The sequence below is a fragment of the Sciurus carolinensis genome, chromosome 3, assembly GCF_902686445.1.
Source record: "Sciurus carolinensis chromosome 3, mSciCar1.2, whole genome shotgun sequence".
Lineage (NCBI taxonomy): Eukaryota > Metazoa > Chordata > Mammalia > Rodentia > Sciuridae > Sciurus > Sciurus carolinensis.
Window position 1 is genome coordinate 21,909,500 of NC_062215.1, and position 21,232 is coordinate 21,930,731.

General features: G+C 37.8%; 1 protein-coding gene across 4 annotated transcripts; it reads left to right on the forward strand.

Moving 5' to 3' along the window:
* The first annotated feature begins 1,597 nt into the window (after positions 1-1,597).
* Positions 1,598-20,575, forward strand: Smarce1 (SWI/SNF related, matrix associated, actin dependent regulator of chromatin, subfamily e, member 1). 4 transcript variants are annotated; one of them, XM_047546327.1, is made up of 12 exons: positions 1,598-2,045; positions 3,481-3,607; positions 4,020-4,071; positions 4,249-4,292; positions 7,337-7,441; positions 12,308-12,388; positions 13,449-13,580; positions 13,855-14,026; positions 16,586-16,758; positions 17,398-17,499; positions 18,148-18,358; positions 20,297-20,575. In XM_047546327.1, the coding sequence occupies exons 3-12, from the start codon at positions 4,065-4,067 to the stop codon at positions 20,503-20,505; spliced, it is 1,236 nt and encodes a 411-aa protein (XP_047402283.1). In that variant the 5' UTR covers positions 1,598-2,045; positions 3,481-3,607; positions 4,020-4,064; the 3' UTR covers positions 20,506-20,575. The 4 variants fall into 4 exon arrangements, with proteins under 4 accessions (XP_047402283.1, XP_047402282.1, XP_047402284.1 ...); XM_047546326.1 differs by lacking the exon at positions 3,481-3,607; XM_047546328.1 differs by lacking the exons at positions 4,249-4,292; positions 7,337-7,441 and having other exon boundaries at positions 1,602-2,045.
* The last annotated feature ends 657 nt before the right edge of the window (positions 20,576-21,232 follow it).

Below are 21,232 nucleotides of genomic sequence, written 5' to 3' on the forward strand. Positions count from 1 at the left end.
GAACCCTAGGGAGGATTTTTTTTTCCTATTATCTTTTTATATATATTCTTCCTTTTTAAATTTTTAAATTTTTCAAATCTTAAGGAGTAGAAAGAACCAAAGAAGGAAAATCAGATAGTCATTCATTTATTTATTCCACAAATACCAAGCATCTACACATAGTATGCACTGTTCAAGATTTCAAAAGTTCCCATCCTCAGTCAGCTCTCATTCTGATAGGAAGCAAAAGACAATAGACCAAATAAATGTATAAATATGAAAGTATGTTTTGTGATAAGTGCTATAGAAAAAATAAAAAATAGTCCATGAATGGAGAGGGGGCTTTGGGGAATGAACTGTGATTTTTAAGTAGGTCAAGAAGACTTACTATAAAGGTAATCTTTGAGTAAAACCCACATGAGAGGAACTAGGGGTGTTGCTGACTGGGAGGCATGTGCTTAGCACATTGGAGGCTCTGGGTTCACTCCACCCCTTAACCCCAAAACCCAAAGAAGAAACCATGCTGGAGTTGCTGTGCAAGGTCAGAGTAAAAAGATACTGGATCCCTGCTGAGGTTTCCTGTATCCTACATTCACCCTTTACTTGTTTCTTTACATTTAAAAAGCAATTTCATGTTCATTATCTCTAGCACCACTCAAGCTGCCTGATATCATTTGACGACCTCTCATTTGGTCAACATACCCTTCAATTTTATTAATTTTTATTCAGAAGTATAAAAAAAAATACTGGAGGTGGAAGAACTGGGTGGAGTATCACTTGTGGCTGTTTTTTCAGATTTCTGGAGATGCCCCAGTTCTGCTGGCACAACCAGGATGGGACTAAGTGCAGCCCAAGAATTCCACCAGTCTCTAAATGTCAACACTGTTCTCAGGTAACTACAGGTCAAAGACCCCATCTGTTCATTCTCCCTCCAGTGGCCCACATCAGCCAGGTGTTTATATACTCCATATGGTAAAGTACAACACACCAAAACATAAAAGTACATATACCAAAGTGCTAGCGATTTGATGGAAAGAGCCTGGAATGGGCCCAAAGGCTGCTTCAAAACATATTTAGTGAACATCTAGGAGTTAAATCATTAGTAAGCACAGGCCATAAGATGGCTCGTGCAGATGCCTAAACCTTGGCTTTCAAACCTTCGCGATGTATTTGCGATGGCAAACACAATCCGATACAAAAGGTATCAGGCACAGGACTACAATAATAGTTATTACTCAAGAGCCACGGGGAGTCCAAAAGAAGGATTATTGGGGGAAAGTTCCAGAGGACAGCATAAGAAGCATTTGAGCTAAACAGAGTGGGGACGGTAGCTGCTGAGAGGGAGCTGAATGCATCAAGGACACTCCACCTGGTGCCGAGGGGACTGACGTCTCTGGGCCTTGGCTCGGAAACCTGTAGCAATCACATTCTAGAAGCGCTTAGAAAACTGCAAAACTCCGTGTTGCTTTTCGCCAAGGCCGTTAAGGCAGAACGCCCCGAGAGGCGCCAGTGAGGACCCAAAGGCGCGACCCGAATCCTCTGCGGCTCCCCGCTCCGCTACTAAAGTGCAGTGTAGACCCGTGCTCAGAGACGAGAGGAGAGGGAAGGCGCCGAGGCGGGGAAGCCGCGCCCCCAGGCCCAGCCCGGCGCAGAAGCCCGGCCTCGGAGCCCATCGCCCGGGCCCTACTGGGCCCTACTGGCCCCTCGGCCGCCACCCCAGCGCCGCGGCCGCTCCCGCCGCCCAGGGCCGCGAACCCGCGCCCATCCCGCGGTCGGGGGCACCCCGCCCTCTTCGCCGTGACGAATCGGCTCCCGGCTGGGACACTATCCAAACTCGAGGAGTTTTGAGGAAACTGTACGGCCTGAAAAAAAAATCCTTGACTCTACTAAGCATCGCCGCATCCTCGCCAGAAGGGTTATTTTTCGAAAGCGAGCCGGGCGCGGCCGGGAGAGAAATCGAGCCGAGTGTGGAAAGTGCGAGCGCGGAAGCTCCGGCGCGAGGGGCGGGGCGAGTGCGGGACAAAGGGAAGCGAAGCCGGAGCTGCGGGCGCTTTTTCGGCCCGCGGGTGAGTGTTTCCAAGTGGGCCCGACCCGGTCGGGAGGGTAGCAAGCCGCGGTGTCCCCGCTTGGCTGGACCCCGAGTTCCCGCGGGTTGCTGGGGTGCAGGTCTGGCCGCGGGGCCGGAGCTGGGGGCCGTGCGGCCTCCTTGCGGCCTAGCGGCGCGAGGGTCGGGAGGAAGTCCCATCGGGGGCCCCTCCTCCCAAGCAAGATTTGTCCCCTCCGCTAGTCCCCCCAAACGGGTCTAGGCGCCTGTGCACATCCCCTTTACGGGAGTTGCCAGTGCAGTGGATCCTCCACGACATAGTTAGGAAACGACCTCAGAGGAAGGCTCTGGAACGAGGCAAGCCGGTGGTCCGCACCCCCCGAGAAGGTGGTGCCCCTTTTTGTTCGGGCAGCGACCTGAGGACTCAATGTGTGGCTTGGAGTGAGGAGCGAAGGCTCTGAAACCATGTGAAATCCAGCTCTGGCACTTCCGGGCCATATGGCTCTGGACAAGTTACTTAAACTCTGAGACTCCCTTTTTCATCTGTAAAATGGGGATAGCAGTATACCTTGTTGTGACTGGTGAACAAGATCATGTAATAAGCTGTTCTGTATTAGGTAACTATTCAACAAAGACTTAAGAGCAACTGTTTTATGCTAGGTGCCAGATTATATCCAATGTAGACAAATGTACAGGCCCACTCTTAGAACTTACATCCTAAAAAAGGAAAGCAATCATTTGAAGGTATGAACAAGGAAGTGTAATGTACAGGGAGCTTGTGGCAGTTTTTGTCAGGGCTCCCCACAGCAAGGTCTACAGCATGTTGACAGCTCCTCTAATGTGAGCAAGAAGGAGAATCGCACCAGAGTGGAAGGCTTCTGCCTGTTCTTTAAGGAAAGAGGGAGAGACCTAGATTGGACCATTGAGAAAATAAACTATTTCCACACCAGGACTCATTCCTGATAATCAAGGCGTTTCCTTAAAATGCAAAATGGAAGCAGAAAATTATGTTTGTTTTACATAATGTTGAATGAAAGTACTCCAGTAGTCAGAAATTCGCTTGCTTGCCTTTCTAAAAATGAGTTTGTCTCTTTACACCTTACCATTTGTGATGTATATTGATTTAAGGAACAGGCTCACATGTGTCTGTTCGTGTGATGAGCTAGTAACACTTGGACAAATTTTTTTAAGAACAGAGCAAGGTATTGGGAATACAGTAATAAATTAGATGTTCCCTGTTCCCTAGCAATACACAATCTAGCCAGATGGACAGATTTTTTTTTTAAAGGTTATAAGAAACAGAATCTTAGCTCTTTGTGCTACGAAGGAATAGATAGGGAGCAATTAATTCTGCCCAGGTAATTTGTCAAGAAAGTGCCGTTGAAGAGAGAAATTTTGAAATGGGCTGTGAAGGAAGAGTAAGAGTTCTCAGGTAGACTCTCAAAATTTATTCCTAGCACTTTTGAAGCTGTTTACCAATATAAGGAAACGAGAAGTTCATCATCCTACCCAGTTTCCTTTTACACTGCCTCCAGGAATAAAAGACTGCTCTATTTAAACAGAAGTTCTCATCCCAAAAGCAAGGTAACTGACCAGGGAGCTGTCATTATCTGGTAGGCCTTGTTGGGGTCACCCTGATAATACATCACATTCTATTGTCATTATTTTTTTTATCGGTCTGAGTAAACGTTTACATGGCATCAGCAAAATGTTTTCCATACAAGACGTGGCTTGGTATCATAAGCAAAACCCTAAAAATACATTTCTAATATTATTCTAAATATCCCGGTAACTTAGTCATTAAATTCTGATCAACCAGATGACCTATAAGAACTAGTTAAAATATGCAAAAGACTTGATTACTGGCAGATAATAGTGAAGTGATTTTATTCAGAAATACCAATTAAACTACCCTATTCTTTAGGAAAACATTTCTTATGCTTGCTGAGTTTTGATTCTCTTTTTTTTTCCTTTTTTTTCTTTTTTTTTATTTTAGTGTCTCAGATTCATTCTTAAGGAACTGAGAACTTAATCTTCCAAAATGTCAAGTAAGTTTCAATTTTTATATTTATCAATCTATGTTAATAAGAGACTAATGCCCTAGCAAATGGGAATTCCAAAATACTCTCATTTTTTTTTTCTTCAAAACAGGACCATTGGTAGTTTTGTTGCATAGTATTATATCTCAGTTGTTTACAAGAAGTTATTTATTTTCTTTCAAACAGAAAGACCATCTTATGCCCCACCTCCCACCCCAGCTCCTGCAACAGTAAGTTTTAATTTTCTTGTTAATGTAATAGCCAAGTCTGGCCTTGATACAAAAACCCAGATGTCTTCCAGTGACAGTCACTCAATCATCACAGCCACAGGATGAAAAATTCAGCTAAAAAACAGCACTTCCTACTAAATAAAATAACTTTGCATCTTTAACTTGAACCAACCCCAACATTTAAAAAAAAAAAAAAAAAAACTTTGAAATTCCAACCAAACTCCTATGCTCTATTTTTGTTTTTTTTTAATTGGAACTAAATGACAAGTTTAACACTTCTTTCTCATTAATCTTCACTAGTAAGATTCTTTTAAGTTGATATTTAATGAATATTCATTCTGGCATTATTTATTCTTTTTTAAACCTAACCTTCAACTGGTTACATTTTTATCTCTTGTCTATATATAAAATTTTCATATTAAATCAAACAGTAAAACTTCTAGATCTATAACTACACTAATTGTAATTCTTTATTTTCAAGCTGTTCAAGTAAGGATTTCATTATCTGTGGGTCAGATCTTGCTGCTGAATTCTCAATAAATTATGTTTGATTGGTTTCTGAATTGATATATTTCAGAGTGGCTAAATAATAGTTGTGAACTGCTTTTTTTACCCTGCAAACTCTGGCCCAGCTTGATCAGCATGTAAAATAATTGTCCGACCCACAAAACAGATTTAACAGTAACTGTTCAGGCCTTGATGAAATGGCTTCCTTGTTGGTTTTTTTTGGGGGGGAGGGATTTGTTGTTGTTTTGATTTTTAAAAAACACTGTTAACATGACCATATCCTACAAAATCAGTTGTTTAATAGCCACTAGATTTTCCTTCCATACCCCCTACCACCTAAATTGCAGGCTAGTGTATGTTTTACTACTAATTAGGTCCTTGTATAATTTTGTTTCTCCACTAGATAACTAGTCATATTTACTAATCCTCAGATATGTTTTAGTTTATCAACAATTTGTTTTTCTTTAGTAAGATGCTTTTAAAAAGAGATACTGTGTCATATTTTCTCAGTTTGATTCATATAATATGCAGTCTCTAAAATTAGTTCCAGTAAATCTTAAAGTCCTCTTTGGTTCATTTTCTTTCTTAAATCAAAGAACATTTCTTACCACTATCTCCATGACACTCTCCTAGTGGCTATACAGGTGGAGTTGAACAATGGAGATTCTGACCTCAAAGAGCTAACCATGTACTTCAGCTTTGGAAATGGTATAAATATGTTTTAGTTTCAATTTTTTTAGTTCCCTTATTTTTCTCGCATTTTTGCCTCATAATGTTAAACAGTGATTCTCATTGTATATGCAACCTCTGAAGGTGTCATTTTGATGTAAATACTGCCTCCAACAATGTATAATTATCTTGAGAACAAACTTGATATTTTTGAGATTAAAATGTTTCAAAAACCAAGTATCCCCTTCTGACTTCTCATGTAGAAAGGGATTTTTTTTTGCCTTTCTTTAGTCATATTTCTGTATCATAACTTCACGCTAACACATAAAATATAGAAGACTAGGGATTAGAACATCCAACAGAATGGATACTAAATGAATTATTTTCCTTCCTTATTTTTTTTTTTTTGGTTCCATTACTTCTACCACCACCATCACCACCACCACCTCCACCACCTCCACCACCACTACCACCACCACCTCCACCACCTTCACCACCGCTACCACCACTCAAATATACCACTCCAAGTAATATACACTTCTTTTGTGCGTTTGATACTTCATCTGTGTTTTGCCTACTTAAGTATGTCTAAGTTGCGTCTTTAACTATGTAGGCTAGAAATTGATCAGTTCTCTTTTCTCCTAAAAAGTATCAAATGTACTATCTGCTTGAATGTTTTTGGACACTAAGGATGTGTATAGTGGCATGTTTTAGAAAATTATGTTTGTTTTGTAACAACTAAGGCTTAGTTGGGATGTAAATGTATTTTACATTGTACAATTCAGGAGTGATACATTAATTGCATGTAAAAATGAAATTACCGTCACTTGTTTTGATTGAGTTTCATTAGAAAAAAATACCCTACCTTTAGTCCTCTCCTTGCTATATTCTTTTTATGCATTATGCCTTAATTTTCATGAACATTGGATGTCATGGTATTAATATGTGATTATATCAATACATAAGTCACAAAACCCAAGAATCCTGTTGCAGCAAGCGGTTGTGTTTTGAAAGGGTGAGAGCTTTCAGAAAAATAGATGAAAAAAGAAAGTTCACGTCTGTCAACTAGAAAAGTAGTTCTCATTAAGACTAAATGCAAAAATCGTTCATAATTGATATATGGAAGATGGATCAAAGAAGAGATGGAAGAGAAAGCCTAAAAAAAATCATTGGGTTTTTAAAAGATAAACTAGTAGCCTAGAATGAAATCCATGCATTTCTTACGAGTCTTTGTTTTGAAGTCATATATGTGACATCCATTGAATCCAACATATGTTCTTTTCTATTGACAACTCCTGGCTTCCTGGTTTGAGTCTCTCTTCATTTCTCACATTATATAAAAGGATTTAGAATTGTCTTGAAAAGCAGACCCATTTCTTGTTTTTATTTGTTTTAATAGATGAATACATTGGTTGGCATCCACATAACTGTCAAATAAATTGTGTTTTGTTTTGCATGTAGTGTTTTCAGATTTCTAGGTTATCACACTTCAAGCTTTCCTATCTGAGACATCAAATATTGCTAAATTGTTTTATGGTACTATTGACTATAAAGTAATCCTGAATGTTTGAAACACATCAGTGTATTGCTTACCTCAGAAAACAAGCCACACACATTCACATTCTCACAAACACCCCTCAACCCCCGCCAAAAGAAAGAAAAAGGCAACAGCGTCACTTGCAACTGGTTTCTCAATGAAAGAAAATTTTAATTTCCTCAATAAAAGAAAAGGAACAATTACAACACATCATTGCTTGTTTAAATTCAGGTTGCTTTTGCATGCCATATGCAGATCATTTTTCATTTCTGTGTTTTCCTCGTTTGAGCTCATTTCTCATTCGTGTTTTTGTCTCATTTGTTTCCATCAGCAAATGCCCAGCACACCAGGGTTTGTGGGATACAATCCATACAGTCATCTCGCCTACAACAACTACAGGCTGGGAGGGAACCCGGGCACCAACAGCCGGGTCACGGTAGGAGAATCAACTATTACAGCCTCCAGCAAACCCCTGGAATTGACCAGAAATGCCTCCAGAATTAGGTCCTTTTAGTCATAAGCACAGCCACTTAAAAAAATTATTAATTTGGCTTTTCAACTATTTTAAACATTATTTAAACAATTTTACACTGGGGGAATAAAAAGCAGTGAGATCTGGATGGATATGTATATGGAAGAAAAGAAAAATCCATTCTGTTTGGTGGTCAATAAGGATACAGCCTTGGGCACTTAATGCTTATACTGTTGTAGACAAACTGAGAATTTATTATGGTTAAAAATACCCTTTTTGAGATGAAGTTTCTTTTATTTTTCTAAGGTAATTGGCATTAGTCTCAAGAACTTTGTTTCTTAGTAGGTGCTGGGTTTTCAGACCTGACTTTTTCAGGGCTGAAAAGCTTTTGGCTGGCCTTGCCAATATGAACCGCTACACATAATAATTTGTCTTTTGGATTTAATTGTCAACCTTCTAATTGAGACTCATTTCTCTCCAGTTGAAAAGAAAAAAGACTTTTTTTAGCGTCACCCAAAAAAATTGCAAAATAAAAGTTGAATGAAATTGAAGTATCAGATTAGATATGTACAGCTAGAAGTACATTTCTAATCAACAATACAGGAATGTGATTTCCAAAACTTAGGCTGTTTCATTTAAGTGGTCAACCTGAGATAATTAAAATTGGATGATATACTTCAAAGTTTGAAGTTTAGGTTGTAAATCTTAGTAAATCCAAAAGTCAAATACATACACTGGAATATGGTGTTGATGAGAATATATACAATGCAGAATGGCTGTAAATTTTTAATACTTGGTTTTTATTTGCTGTATTCATAAGTAATAAATAAATGCCTTCAATTAATGTAACTACCCTCTCACCCTGTAGTCAAACTACAGCTGAAAGCTCGTAACTATCAACTATATGTCTATCTTGGTAAGCACGTTGCTTATCTTGATAGGTTTTGTTTGTCTAATTTTTTCATTGTTTCTGCATAATTTGTACTTCATAAGCATATCAAGTTTTATGTGCCATGCGTATTTCATGGTATCTTAGAAGAATTCTGACAGTGTGTTTATGTATGCATTTCACAATGCATACAATTTTTATGTGCATCAGTACATGTTTTCCCCTGGCCTAAATGTATGGTTTCACAAGTGTAATGGATGACTGGGAACATTTTAATTTAAACACTGAATAGAGTCAATTTTGGATTATTCATGTTAATGCAGAAATTTATTCATGGGCAACAAATAATAGAATGATTATGTTTAATAGCTCTATACAGTCAGCTCTTGATTATCTATGTTAATGAAATAGGCATAGAAACTTAGATACTAGAATGATTTTGTCAGTTTGTGTATGTAAGCATTTTGTTCTTAACTTGGATGTAGTTGTTGGGATTCTCTGTTGATAAAGTGAGGTCATTTAGTGGAGACTTAGGAAGAGAGAAGTGTAGTCCCTCTGTCTGAGCATTCATTCATTTCTCCCCTTTACATCCTGGCAAACACAGAATCCAGCATTCCAAATGGGCACTAGCTTCAAAGTAGGTTAGTATAAGAGAGTTGTTGAGCATTGAAGTTTGGTGTTTGGCTCTGTTCTTTGTGTTATTGTCTCTTTAATAGCAAATTAAAGGGTAATCAAATCAAACTTGTGTGAAGGACATAAAACTGGAGGTTTAACACTACCTTTTTTGTATCTCTAAAGTGTGTTAGGACTTGATAGCTCTGATTTTGGCCATTATAAAAGTATTTTAATTTTAAGATGACCCCAGTTATCACATTTAGGGAGGGGGAGGTTCTCCTGTTTAGTAATTTGTTTGGAAATTACCTTAGTCAGTGATTTGATGGATGATGGTGTGAAGACCTAAGAAGGAGCTTCCTGTAGGCCACACAGAAATTTGTATTTCCCTCAAGACTCCAGAACACTTCATTAGTTTCCAGTGAACACCTTATGTGGCAAGTTGACACCTTTTGGAGTGCTTAGAATAGCTTTGAGTTACAGTTCACTTCTAGATATTTCTTCTTTCGGATGATGATTTGCATCTCTTAAATACAGATGTGTGTACAGATTGAGATGGAATATTTGAGACATCCTGTTTTCTCTACTTTAATGGGATATCTGTACCCTTAAATAAATCTTACCAGAGAAACAGCTAAGAATTGGGAAAGAAACAATAACAAAAAGGTCTAGGTAACCAAGATAAATTTCACAAAATTTTGGACCATGTTCCTTACATTTCCTAGGGCCTTATCACGTAAGCACAACTTTTAACAATCATAATCACTTGTCAGTGCCCCTGCCTCCCCAACTCATTGCAAATTGGAAAGAGAGGGTTGCTGCTATAGATTGGTTTCCTGATAGCAACAGAGGATCAAAAAAGAAAGCTCAAACACTCCAAAAGCTACCAACTGGGCCATTTAGTGAGAGGGCCAACTATAGTTTTTCACACCTCAGAAGGTGACAGCAAAGCAGTGACTCTTTTTAATTGACTATTATCTAGAAAAGGTTGAAAATGTTCAGTGCAAACTGGATTTTTTTTTTTTTTTTTTTTTTTTTTAGAGTAAAGAAATGTTTAAGACATTGAATAGATGTCTGTCTGGGGTGTTAAATAAATTGAGGGTGGGTAATGATATAATTTTTTAAGATGCCAAAACCAACTGGTATTTAACTTTATTATTTTGGATTATTTTTTATTATTATACTTGTTGTTGGTTTTTTCATTTTGCATTTGTAAATTGGTCACTGTAATGAAAATATGACCTCAATATGTGGATGATTTGTGTACCTTTCTTTGGAAGAAAGAAACAAATAAACAAATCCATTAATGTTATAAAATGTGATTCTTAGAAAAATTCCAAAGAGCAAATATTATTATACTTTGTTTTTTAAATGTTTTGATTCATACTTAAAGTTTAAAAATATAAATATTTTAGAATTCTTTACCTCTTTAATTTTTAAAAAATTAGGGGCACAGTTTTGAGTTGGGGTTGTAGCTCAGTGGCAGAGCGCTTGCCTAGCATGTATGAGGTACTAGGTTCTGTTCTCAGCACCACATATAAATAAATAAAGTAAAGGTCCATCAACAACTAAAAAAAAATTTTTTTTTAATTAGGGGCACAATTTCAACTTTATTTGTCCACTTTGTGGACTTCTGAAGGTTTGTATCGGATGAGTTTAAATGTTTTTTTTATCAACTTAATGAATAAAGAAGCAAATTTGGTGGGCCTCTTCCTCTGAGTCCATGACCTAAGGTTAGCCTCCAAGGATTTTTCCTCCTTTAAAAGAACTCTGTAAACCTTGATTGAGAATGTCCCATTGTTTACTGCTCATACCCCCACTGTTGACTGCTCCCCTGGCTCATCTCCATTGCCCACTGCTGGCTGAAAACAGGATCTGTTTTCATGGGCACCAGCATGGGCATGCCAGTAAGAACACTTAGAAAGAAGACCAGAAAGAAAGGAGATACTGCTTCAGGGATGAAATGTTTTCTTACAACTTCATAGGTAAAGAAATAGAATTACTCTAAAGTATATAAGGACAAAAGGGAGACCCTAGTGTAGGAAGAGGAAATATTTCTTGCTGACATTGGAAAAGGGCACAATCATGCCCAGTCCCTGAGCCCTTGAACAAAAAATAAGGTTATGATTTATCACAGCAGCAACAGAAGGGTAAGAGAACAAATTATCACTTTAGTTTTTTAATAAAAATTTGCCAATAAAGTTGGGACTTCTTCCCCCAAGCCTGGCAGGGAAAATTGGTATCATTTGGGCATGATTTTTATTGTTGTGGGTTCTTAATTAAATGCAGTTATATATGCTAAGAGAAGACTTAGAAGTTCAGAAACAGGTGTCCTTGTAGTGACTGGCTTTACCTGGGACATCTACCAGAAGCCCTGATGGTGTCTCCTGCCTAGATCTCAGCCCATGGAACCAATCACTTACCTGTCTCATTCCTTTATTTCTTCTCACCCACTTTTTTCTTTCCTTTTGAAAACTGTTTTCCAGTGTCTCCTCGCCTTTCTTTCCTCTGTTCCCTTTTTCTGCCATCTTACCTTTTCCTCATATGTCTTTTACACAACACCAAAAATTCTTAATAGAATGGCACTTCTTCATGTAAGACCTCAAAAATGACAATCAGGCCCAGCGTCTGCTGTGGCTCTGTTCCTGGAAACTTACTTGCTCCTCACTGTGATTAGGTTGGAGGACAGAGAAAGATGGGACTTTAGTTCATCCTTCTTGAAAACCACTGGATAATAGGACATAGCCTTTGAGAGAAATGAAATCTTTAATGCTAAAGAAGATAAGAAAGTTTGTAGAGTTTTCGTTGTTTTTGAACCTGGGAAGCAGTTTTTGTGTTGTGTTTTGTATGAAGGTGTTTTCCTGACGTACCAACAGATACAAGGTCTCCTGTAGGTAGTGTGAGTGTGGTAAGTGCTGAGGGTTCAGATTCTGCTGCAGATAATCAAGTGTTGACTGTATGCGTAATGATAATTGCGCAAAATAAACGGGTGCCAGGTAATGTTCTGAATGTAAGACGTTTGCTATATAACCATATATTTTCAATGTATGGATTATTATGTAATATTTTGTTCTTACAGCCAGGTTGTCAAAGCAGTGACAATAAACTGCCAAGTAAAACATTACAATTGCATGCTTAAAGTCATTTTCTTTTGATGTGAACATTTCTGAATTTGCAGTGATAGCTATTTTCCGTGGAGAAAATATAAGAATCTTGTATCCATGGACGAGTAGAAGAAAGGCGCATTAGAATTTTTTAAGAGACTCTCTTTTCAGGTTGCTGGTGAACTTCTTGCAATTGAATAATGAATATATTTAACTCTTTTGTAGGCATCCTCTGGTATTACGATTCCAAAACCCCCAAAGCCACCAGATAAGCCGCTGATGCCCTACATGAGGTACAGCAGAAAGGTAGGCACCCAGGACTGGGAGGGAACATAGACCTCAACCTCTGCTTCTCAGCCTCCCATGCAGCTTCAGCCTGGCCTAGCCTGTTTTTCCTCTGTGTATTCAGAAGAAGCATAAAAAATTGTCGTTTTTAAAGAGCTTTGTTCCAATTTCAAATTTCAGAACTAAAATCCAACAAGAGGAGAATAACTAAATAAGACAATGTTCCATAGCCATGAAAGTAATGTGTTTTGGAGAATATTAAATAAGAAAAATGTTAAGTGGAAAAAGTAATACAAGATTATTTGTATCACCATTTTTATAGAAATCATAAAAACTACACGTTAGTTTGGGGGGGAACCTAGAAAACAATGGTTACTATGAACAGTAAGCTAATGGTAATTTTTATCTTTATTTTCTATATATTTCCTTGAATTTTCCAAATTTTTTGTGATGAGGTTTATTACATTTGAAAATGTGGCCAATATCTTTTTTAAAGGTATGGCATTTTAACCAGACCTTTAGAAATTTTTTAATTTTTGATCATAATCCTCGCATATGTATTTGATAATATAATTATGTATTGTAATTTAAATTGTATTTTGCAGATTGATGAGTTTTTTGCTAAATTCATGTGAATTTTTAGAGACCTCAGTTAACTTATTAAGTTAACTCATCTTAAGTGTTTGTGGTGATTGGAGATGTTCTTGGTATATCAAATTAAAGTATTTATGAGTGAAATGACATGATGTCTGAAATCTGCCTTAAAATAATCTAGCAGAATCAGGCAGTATGGCATGTGCCTGCAGTCCCAGCTACTCCCGAGGCTGAGGCAGGAGTTCAAGGCTGGCCTTGGCAGTGTAGCAGTCTCAAAAAATAAATAATAATCCATTGGGGTAAAGATGAATGAGATTAGCCAGCTATTAGTAAAGGTCAAAGCAGGCCAACGAGGGTATAGAAATACAGTTATCGTCTCTGATTTTTTTTAATGTTTAAAAGTTTCTGTATTAGAAAGTATTTTGAAATGTTCAAATGTCTATATATTAGGCATCTGAATTGAAATCCCAACTGTTTCCTTTTTAAGGTCTGGGACCAAGTAAAGGCTTCCAACCCTGACCTAAAGTTGTGGGAGATTGGCAAGATTATTGGTGGCATGTGGCGAGATCTCACTGATGAAGAAAAACAAGAATATTTAAACGAATACGAAGCAGAAAAGGTAGGGGGCCACAGGGGTGGGATGGGTACAATATAAAGTGGGTCATCCTTGGCTTGTTATTTATAAACGAAACACAAGATTGGATCAGAAAGCTAAGGCAGCAGTGAGGCTGTCTGCCTGGGCCCAGGCACATTTCTCCAGACCTCAGAATTTTTATCTGTAAAACCTTAACACCTTACCTACATGATGTCTTAAGATATTCAGATGAGATAATATAGGTATACACTATAACCTGCAAATATTTATTATAAACTGAAAAACCTTTGAATTTCAGATAGAGTACAATGAATCTATGAAGGCCTATCATAATTCCCCCGCATACCTTGCTTACATCAATGCAAAAAGTCGTGCAGAAGCTGCGTTAGAGGAAGAAAGTCGACAGAGACAGTCTCGCATGGAGAAAGGAGAACCTTACATGAGCATTCAGCCTGCTGAAGATCCTGATGGTAAGGGAAGAAAAGTGGAATTTTGTTTATGCTTTCTCTGAATTAAAGTATGAAACATCTCTTAAGCATAAGTTTTTATTTTTATCTTAAATGGAAAAGTATTACTTAAGTGCCATTTCAATATCTTGATTATTTTGAGTAAGATTTTTATGTGAATTTCCCATGAGAAAAAGAAGTAACCTTTTCAGAACAGAAAATAGTAAAATCTATATTTACTGTCTATCAAAATCTTTGTACTTGGAACACGTGGAAGACAAAATTTGAGTCACAACTAGGATTTCATCTCCACTACTTTTAAAAAGTTAAATGCCTCCTAGCTATACCCAGCTTTCTTACTGATTCCCTGAATTTGGTGAATCAAAGGCTCCTAAGCGAGAAAGTTAACGAGTGTGTAGAAACATTATGAAATCTCCTTTCTAGTTAATTCTACAGTCCAATAAGAATTTATTAATACAAGTCATAAGACTACTCATGAGGACATACCCACACAGATTATGTTCACACAAATGGCCGAGCTTTCTAATTGGGGTTCCATGAATAGTGTGCAGGTATGCAGATTGCTTTCCTGGTCCTCCATAGTCAAGCAGGGTCTGAAGTTGCAAGGACCCCCAGAGAGAGCCCCCACTGGTTAGGAGCACACCTGTCCACATACCTAGCATGCTGTACTGAACACTGATGTTTTCTCTATGTGCTGCTATGATGTGGAAAAGTTTGGAAACTCGCAACTATAAGCCACAAAAACATCAATAAAATAAAATAAAATCCCATTTCAAAGTAGCAATAAGAGCGGAAGTTTGTAAGAACTTTAAAGAATATACCAACAAGGGAAGAAGCAGTAATATCAACTTAAAGACATGAATAATATACTTAGAAAAACAAAAAGGAAATTTTTAAAAGAATGAACTGGGATATTGACAAAATGTTATAAATACAGACAGTAAAATATACAGAATAGACTGAAATAGAAATAATACTGATGTTAAACAGAATCAGCAGTGCTAAAGGCACTAACATGCAGGTTTTAATTGAAGTGGGATGGTTCATGTAAGAAAAACAGAACTGAAAAATAAAAGATCGTGTCTGGAATTGATAGGAAGAGGATCTGTACAACATAGAAGCTATAAGCAAAAAATTAAGTTTTCCTTAAGTCTCAAGTTCTGCCTGTTGTGTTTTTAAGAGAGGTTCTTAAATGAACTAGTAAGATAGAGTGTAATAAATAAGGTGCCAATGTAAAAATGACTGTAGACCTTGAACCTCATCCCTCAGCACTTGGGAGGTAGAAACAGATTTAAAACCAAGAGATAGGTGGCACTTGCACGAAGACAGCAGCTGCTGACATTAGTAGCAGAGGACTCTCAAAAAGTCCACAGGACACATGCTATGCTCCGCACGAGACACTGAGGGCTTTTTTAAATGACACTTGAGAAACCATCATGTAGCACACTGCAGGCCTCTGCAGCAGGGTTTCCTAAAACATGGTCCCACCCATCACCTCTGGTAGGACACCAGGAAGCCAGGTGCTTCCAAATTTGTTGTAATGTGTTTTGCTTAAGGGAAAGTGTGGTATTTTTCAGATGAGTTAATTTAAAGGAAAATATTAAGTAGATAATAGTACACGTTGTTACCAACTATGTGAAAAACTTACGGTGATAGAACAAAAGCCAAGATTAAGAAAACATTGTGTAGTTATTAAAAGTAAGCATGTAAGCCAGACCTGAAGAGTCCACTAGTACACATTGACAGCAGCTCTGTGCTTTGTAAATTGACAAAAATTAGAAGTAAATCTGGAATCGAATAATTTTTCCTATAAAATTACCTTATGCCTTCATGGTGTTTTTTTGTTGTGGTGGTGGTGGTGGTGGGAACTGAACTCAGGATTGCTCTACCATTGACCTGCATCCCCACCCATTTTTATTATTATTTTGAGGCAGGGTCTTCCTGAGTTGCAGAGGCTGGCCTTGTACTCGTGATCTTCCCGCCTCAGCCTCCTGAGTGCTGGAATGATAGGTGTGCACCAGCACCCCCAGCCTCCATGATTTTTTGATCTAACAAAATGAAAATGCTGTCTAGAAGACTGGTAGAGAGCATTTTTCTCTGTGGTGATAAGCTGATTTTACAAATGATCATTTTCATCAATTTTAAAGAGCTACAGCAACAAAGACTACACAGTTCATATGTTGTTCAACAATATAAATGTCTTCAGTTACTACTGAGAGAGATTAACATTCAGCAGAACTTCAGTTACTGCCATGGAGTGCAGCCTTCTTGTTGATACCAACGCCTAAAGAAATATGATTATATCTCATTTGTGTTTTATCCAAATCCTTCTCAGACTTCATCACTTAACAACTTTATGAGGAAAAACCCTGGCCACGGAACACGTTCTGTCTTCTGTGTGTTTTTTACCAAGTGTCTGCACAGTGCTCCTGTCATGCTGGTCAGGCCCATTCGTCAGACCAATGAGAGCCACAGTTCCTTGATATTAAATGTTAACATTACTACTCTCTCCTAATTATGGTTACTGGCAAACTCATTTCCAGAACATCTTGTTCGTTCCAGATTATGATGATGGCTTTTCAATGAAGCATACAGCCACCGCCCGTTTCCAGAGAAACCACCGCCTCATCAGTGAAATCCTTAGTGAGAGTGTGGTGCCAGACGTTCGGTCAGTTGTCACAACAGCTAGAATGCAGGTCCTGAAGCGACAGGTCCAGTCCTTAATGGTTCATCAGGTAAGGTCACAAACATTTGTTATAATAAATTGGGCCTCTGCTATAAATCCCAGATGACATGATTCTTATGCCATGCATAAAGACTCCTGTTTCATTCTAACCTGTTATGATTTGGGAAAGATGGTTAAGGGAAGTGACCATTTTCAGAGGCTTATTAAGTTTGTCATTAAAAACTGTAGCAAAGGTGGCACCTCATCTCAGCTACTTGGGAGGCAAGTTTGAGGCCAGCTTCAACAACTTGGTGAGACTCTGTCTCAAAATTTAAAAATAAAAGATAAAATTAGAAAGACTGAGGATTTAACTCAGGGGTAGACTACCCCTGGGTTCAATCCCCAGGACTGATAGAAGGGAAAAAGAAAAGTAAGTTCCTGAGTCCTGAAATAGTATTCTTTAATGCTTACTTTATTAATCACATTCCTCTCTCTATACTTAATTTTATATTTTTTAAATTATAGCAAGATTCATGTCATAGATGATTAAAATTAAAAATGTAAAATGTTATTTGTCACACTATTTGAAAACATGACCATTAAAAAAATGAAGTATGTTTTCTATGTTTGATATTTGATTCAGAGAAAATAAGTAAGTAATCATAAAATTCTATGAGTAATCATAAAATTCTGGTTCTATGTCTTACAGCGAAAACTAGAAGCTGAACTTCTTCAAATAGAGGAACGGCACCAGGAAAAGAAGAGGAAATTCCTGGAAAGCACAGATTCATTTAACAATGAACTTAAAAGGGTATCCATTTGATTGATGTGTTAACTATTTTCATCATTGTTCTTATAACTTTCTTTTTCCTTGTTCTTTTTTCCAAAACTGTTCTTATTGAATCTTGTTCACTTTGAAACAGGATTAACTTCACTATACATATAAAACCTGAAATATCTTTATAAAGTTATTCACGTTTTCTGGAAAAAAAATGCAATAAATTTGAGATATCATATAGTATACATGTATGTGTTAGGTCCATAGGTGTTAGAGTCCTCTAATATTTTAAACTCCTATGCAGTCATGAATTATTTTCACTTTTATTGGAATTTATTCATCAGACTTTTAATATAGTTTGCAGTTTGTATTAGAACAAGTAAATCTTGCATTTGGTAGTCTGAAATATAAGTTAGAAATTTTATGAATAATTCTGTATCTCAGCATTGCCTCTCCACTCTGTAGTACTTAATGTTACATGACTACTAAACATAAGCAGCTTTCTTATGTTTAGACAAAAGAGTTTCAGGGAAGACTGGGAGCCATGTTTTTTTTTTCTTTTTTTTCCCACATGCATATATTTATTTCATAGGCAAGAAAACCCACTTTGAAGCAATTTATCTAGTTCAAAGGTTATAAGAAGAGAACATTACTAAAAGTGAGTTTTTTTCTGACTACTAGTTGTGTGGTCTGAAGGTAGAAGTGGATATGGAAAAGATTGCAGCTGAAATCGCACAGGCTGAGGAGCAGGCCCGCAAAAGGCAGGAGGAAAGGGAGAAGGAGGCAGCAGAGCAAGCCGAGCGCAGTCAGAGCGGCATTCCTCCTGAGGAAGAACAAGTGGCAAACAAAACCGAGGAGAAGAAAGATGACGAGAACATTCCAATGGAGACAGGTAAGCCATGAGACTGGAGGGGAAACGCCAGGTCCTCTTACAGCTGTCTGTGATTTTGATTTGCTTTGTAAATGCTTTTCAGAGATCACTCTCTGGTCTCTTGAGTAATTCTTTATGTGACCTACCCAGTTCTTTCCAACTCCTAATCTCTACGGTAGGCTCACTGAAAACATTGGTATCACCGTGGAACACCAGTGATACATTGTCATCAGTCCTGCTCTCTGAGGTCTTGTCGATTGTGCTGTTTTCTAACTTGAAATTATGAAGTAGACCCTTATGACAGTTAAGGACCCTGGCCCTGGGGCCACACAGTTTGGGGACTAGAACTAGCACCTCAGCTGTGAATCAGTTTTTTAGTTTGTTTCCTCATTTGGAACATTCCAGTACTACCTCTGTGAGTGCATTCTGGTTCTAGATTTAACATGGTGTTAACACTCAGTATTTTAACTTTTAAGGCTCATATTAATTATGCAAGACGTGATCGATGTTCTTAAGATTGACCGTCTTTGGTCTCAATGATAGTGTCAGGCAAAGTAAAGCCTATGGGCCAAATCCTGCCACCACCTTTTTTATAAAAAGTTTTACTGGAACACAGCCACACTGGTTTGTTTCTATATTGCATATGACTGCTTTGAGGCTACAGCAGTATAGTTGAATAGTTGGAAGACTGCCTGACCCACAAAACCTAAAACATTTACTATCTAGCTCTTTACAGAAATAAAGATTGATGATCCCAACCTAGAAAAACCTACTTCCAGGTAAACTGATATTCCCAAATAACAGCATCCTGCAAGGTAGAAAATGACATGTGGAACTTGTATAAAGAACTGATTAAATTGATTATTGCTTGAAATTTCAAGATCACCTTACCTTCTGGTACTATTTTGAACCTACCTAGTGTACCATGTAAATAGGATTAAGCAGAGAATAGTGAAGGGAATACAACCAGAGGCTCCTTGGATCATCATTGCCAGTAGTCATGCTTGTACTCAAATGACAACCATTTGGAAATCATTTAATAGAATATAAATACCTTCACCAGATAGTTCTACAAAATATAATTCAGTAGATTAATATTTCACAGTCAGATTTTAAGTTTTCATCTTTTGAGCCTCATTTCTGTTTTTATAAACTTTTTTTATCTTAAATTTGAAGCATGAGCACATTTTTGTGGTTAAAGTAAAAGCTTGAGAATCAGGGTATGGATCTTTTCTCATTTTGCAACTAGACATTACTCAGTCCTTCTCCTCTGTTTTGTCATCTGTGAATGGGGCCTATGAGTCTTTACTCAGATTCTGTCCTTATAGCTTAAGAAAAAGAAATGAAGAAAATTGAGACTGTAGGTAAAAACCTCATGCTCTTAATTTCTTATAGGAAACCGCCCAGTGTGACTTTTAACAAAGTATCTAAAGTATCAGCATGATGTTATTTCCACATCTGCCCTCTCATTTAATCCAAAAGCTGCAGAACAGCACTGTTCAGTAGTAATATGTCACATGACATTTTTGATTTCCTACTAGTGACATTTTTTAAAAATTAGGTAAAATAAGTGACATTAATTTGATGACATTGTATCTGACCCAATATATCTTAAATAGTATTTCAACATGTAATCAGCATTTTTTAAATTATCAACTTTTTGACATTCTTTTTTTCTCAGAAAGTCTTTGAAATCCAACATGTATTTTATTCTTATACTACATCTCAATTCAAAAGCTAAATTTTCATCAAAAGTATCTGATCTGTACTTAGATTTTTATAAACTTACTACTCAAAAGTAGATTTTCAAACCCCAGATTGTTCCCACATACAAGCTCCTCGCTTGCACTGGCCCCTTGACCTGTGGCTGGTGGCTGTCATATTGGACAGCACAGCTCTGTGCTGTCCATGTAGAGCAGATGTTTGTCTCAGGACTGACAGTGACACGTGTGATTACAGAGGAGGCACACCTTGAAGAAACGACGGAGAGCCAACAAAATGGTGAAGAAGGAACGTCCACTCCAGAGGACAAGGAGAGTGGGCAGGAGGGGGTGGACAGCATGGCGGAGGAGGGGACCAGTGATAGTAACACTGGCTCAGAGAGCAACAGTGCAACAGTGGAAGAGCCACCAACAGATCCCATGCCAGAAGATGAGAAGAAAGAATAATTGTTGCCTTGTTTTATGTGTCCTAAATACTTTTTTAAATGAAAAAAAATGTTTTTTGGTTTTAATGGTGTTATGTGGTCTGTGTATTAATTTTTTCTTATCTGTCTCACACCACCAAAGGCTTTTGGACCATGAGCGTCATGAGCCCAGAGGCACAGTCAGTCACCTTTCTTAGCATTGTACAGATGGCTCCTTTCTTTGGATCTTGTTGCTAGCCCTCAACTGCTGAAAGCCTCAGAATTTAAATTAATTGGGAAAACACCCACCTCTTTAGAGAGTTATCCTTTGATGCTGCAGAATCTCCTCTTAAAATGCCTTCCTCCAGCTCACTTGGGTGCTTACCAAAGCCATAGCTTTAAACCTTCCCAGTCCCCATCAACAGCTTCCTGAGAGTCCCTCTACTGGGTACTTGTGCACAGAGTACATTCTTGAGAACACAATCATGTGTGGGTGTGTATTTTTTCACTTGCCCTTTTTATTTTAAATCAATGTCAGATATCAAGAATTGTGTTAAGGGGTACAGTGTAGCCTAGAACTACCTACCCTTGGATCACACTGATCCAGAGTAGCTCCATGGTTAGAGTAGTTACTAGCTTATGAAGTAGTCATTAAAGCAAACATAGCACATGTATGTTATCTATACTGCTTTTTGTTCTGGTAAATACTGGGTGCATTCTGGTAAATTCATCCTTTGTACTGGGGGAAATAAAACACTTTTTTACCAAGT

Excerpts from the sequence above, each read along its gene's own strand:
- Smarce1 (XM_047546327.1), top strand. Across the intron at positions 7,442-12,307 it reads GCACCAACAGCCGGGTCACG|GCATCCTCTGGTATTACGAT; the intron begins GTAGGAGAATCA and ends ACTCTTTTGTAG. Across the intron at positions 17,500-18,147 it reads TTAACAATGAACTTAAAAGG|TTGTGTGGTCTGAAGGTAGA; the intron begins GTATCCATTTGA and ends TCTGACTACTAG.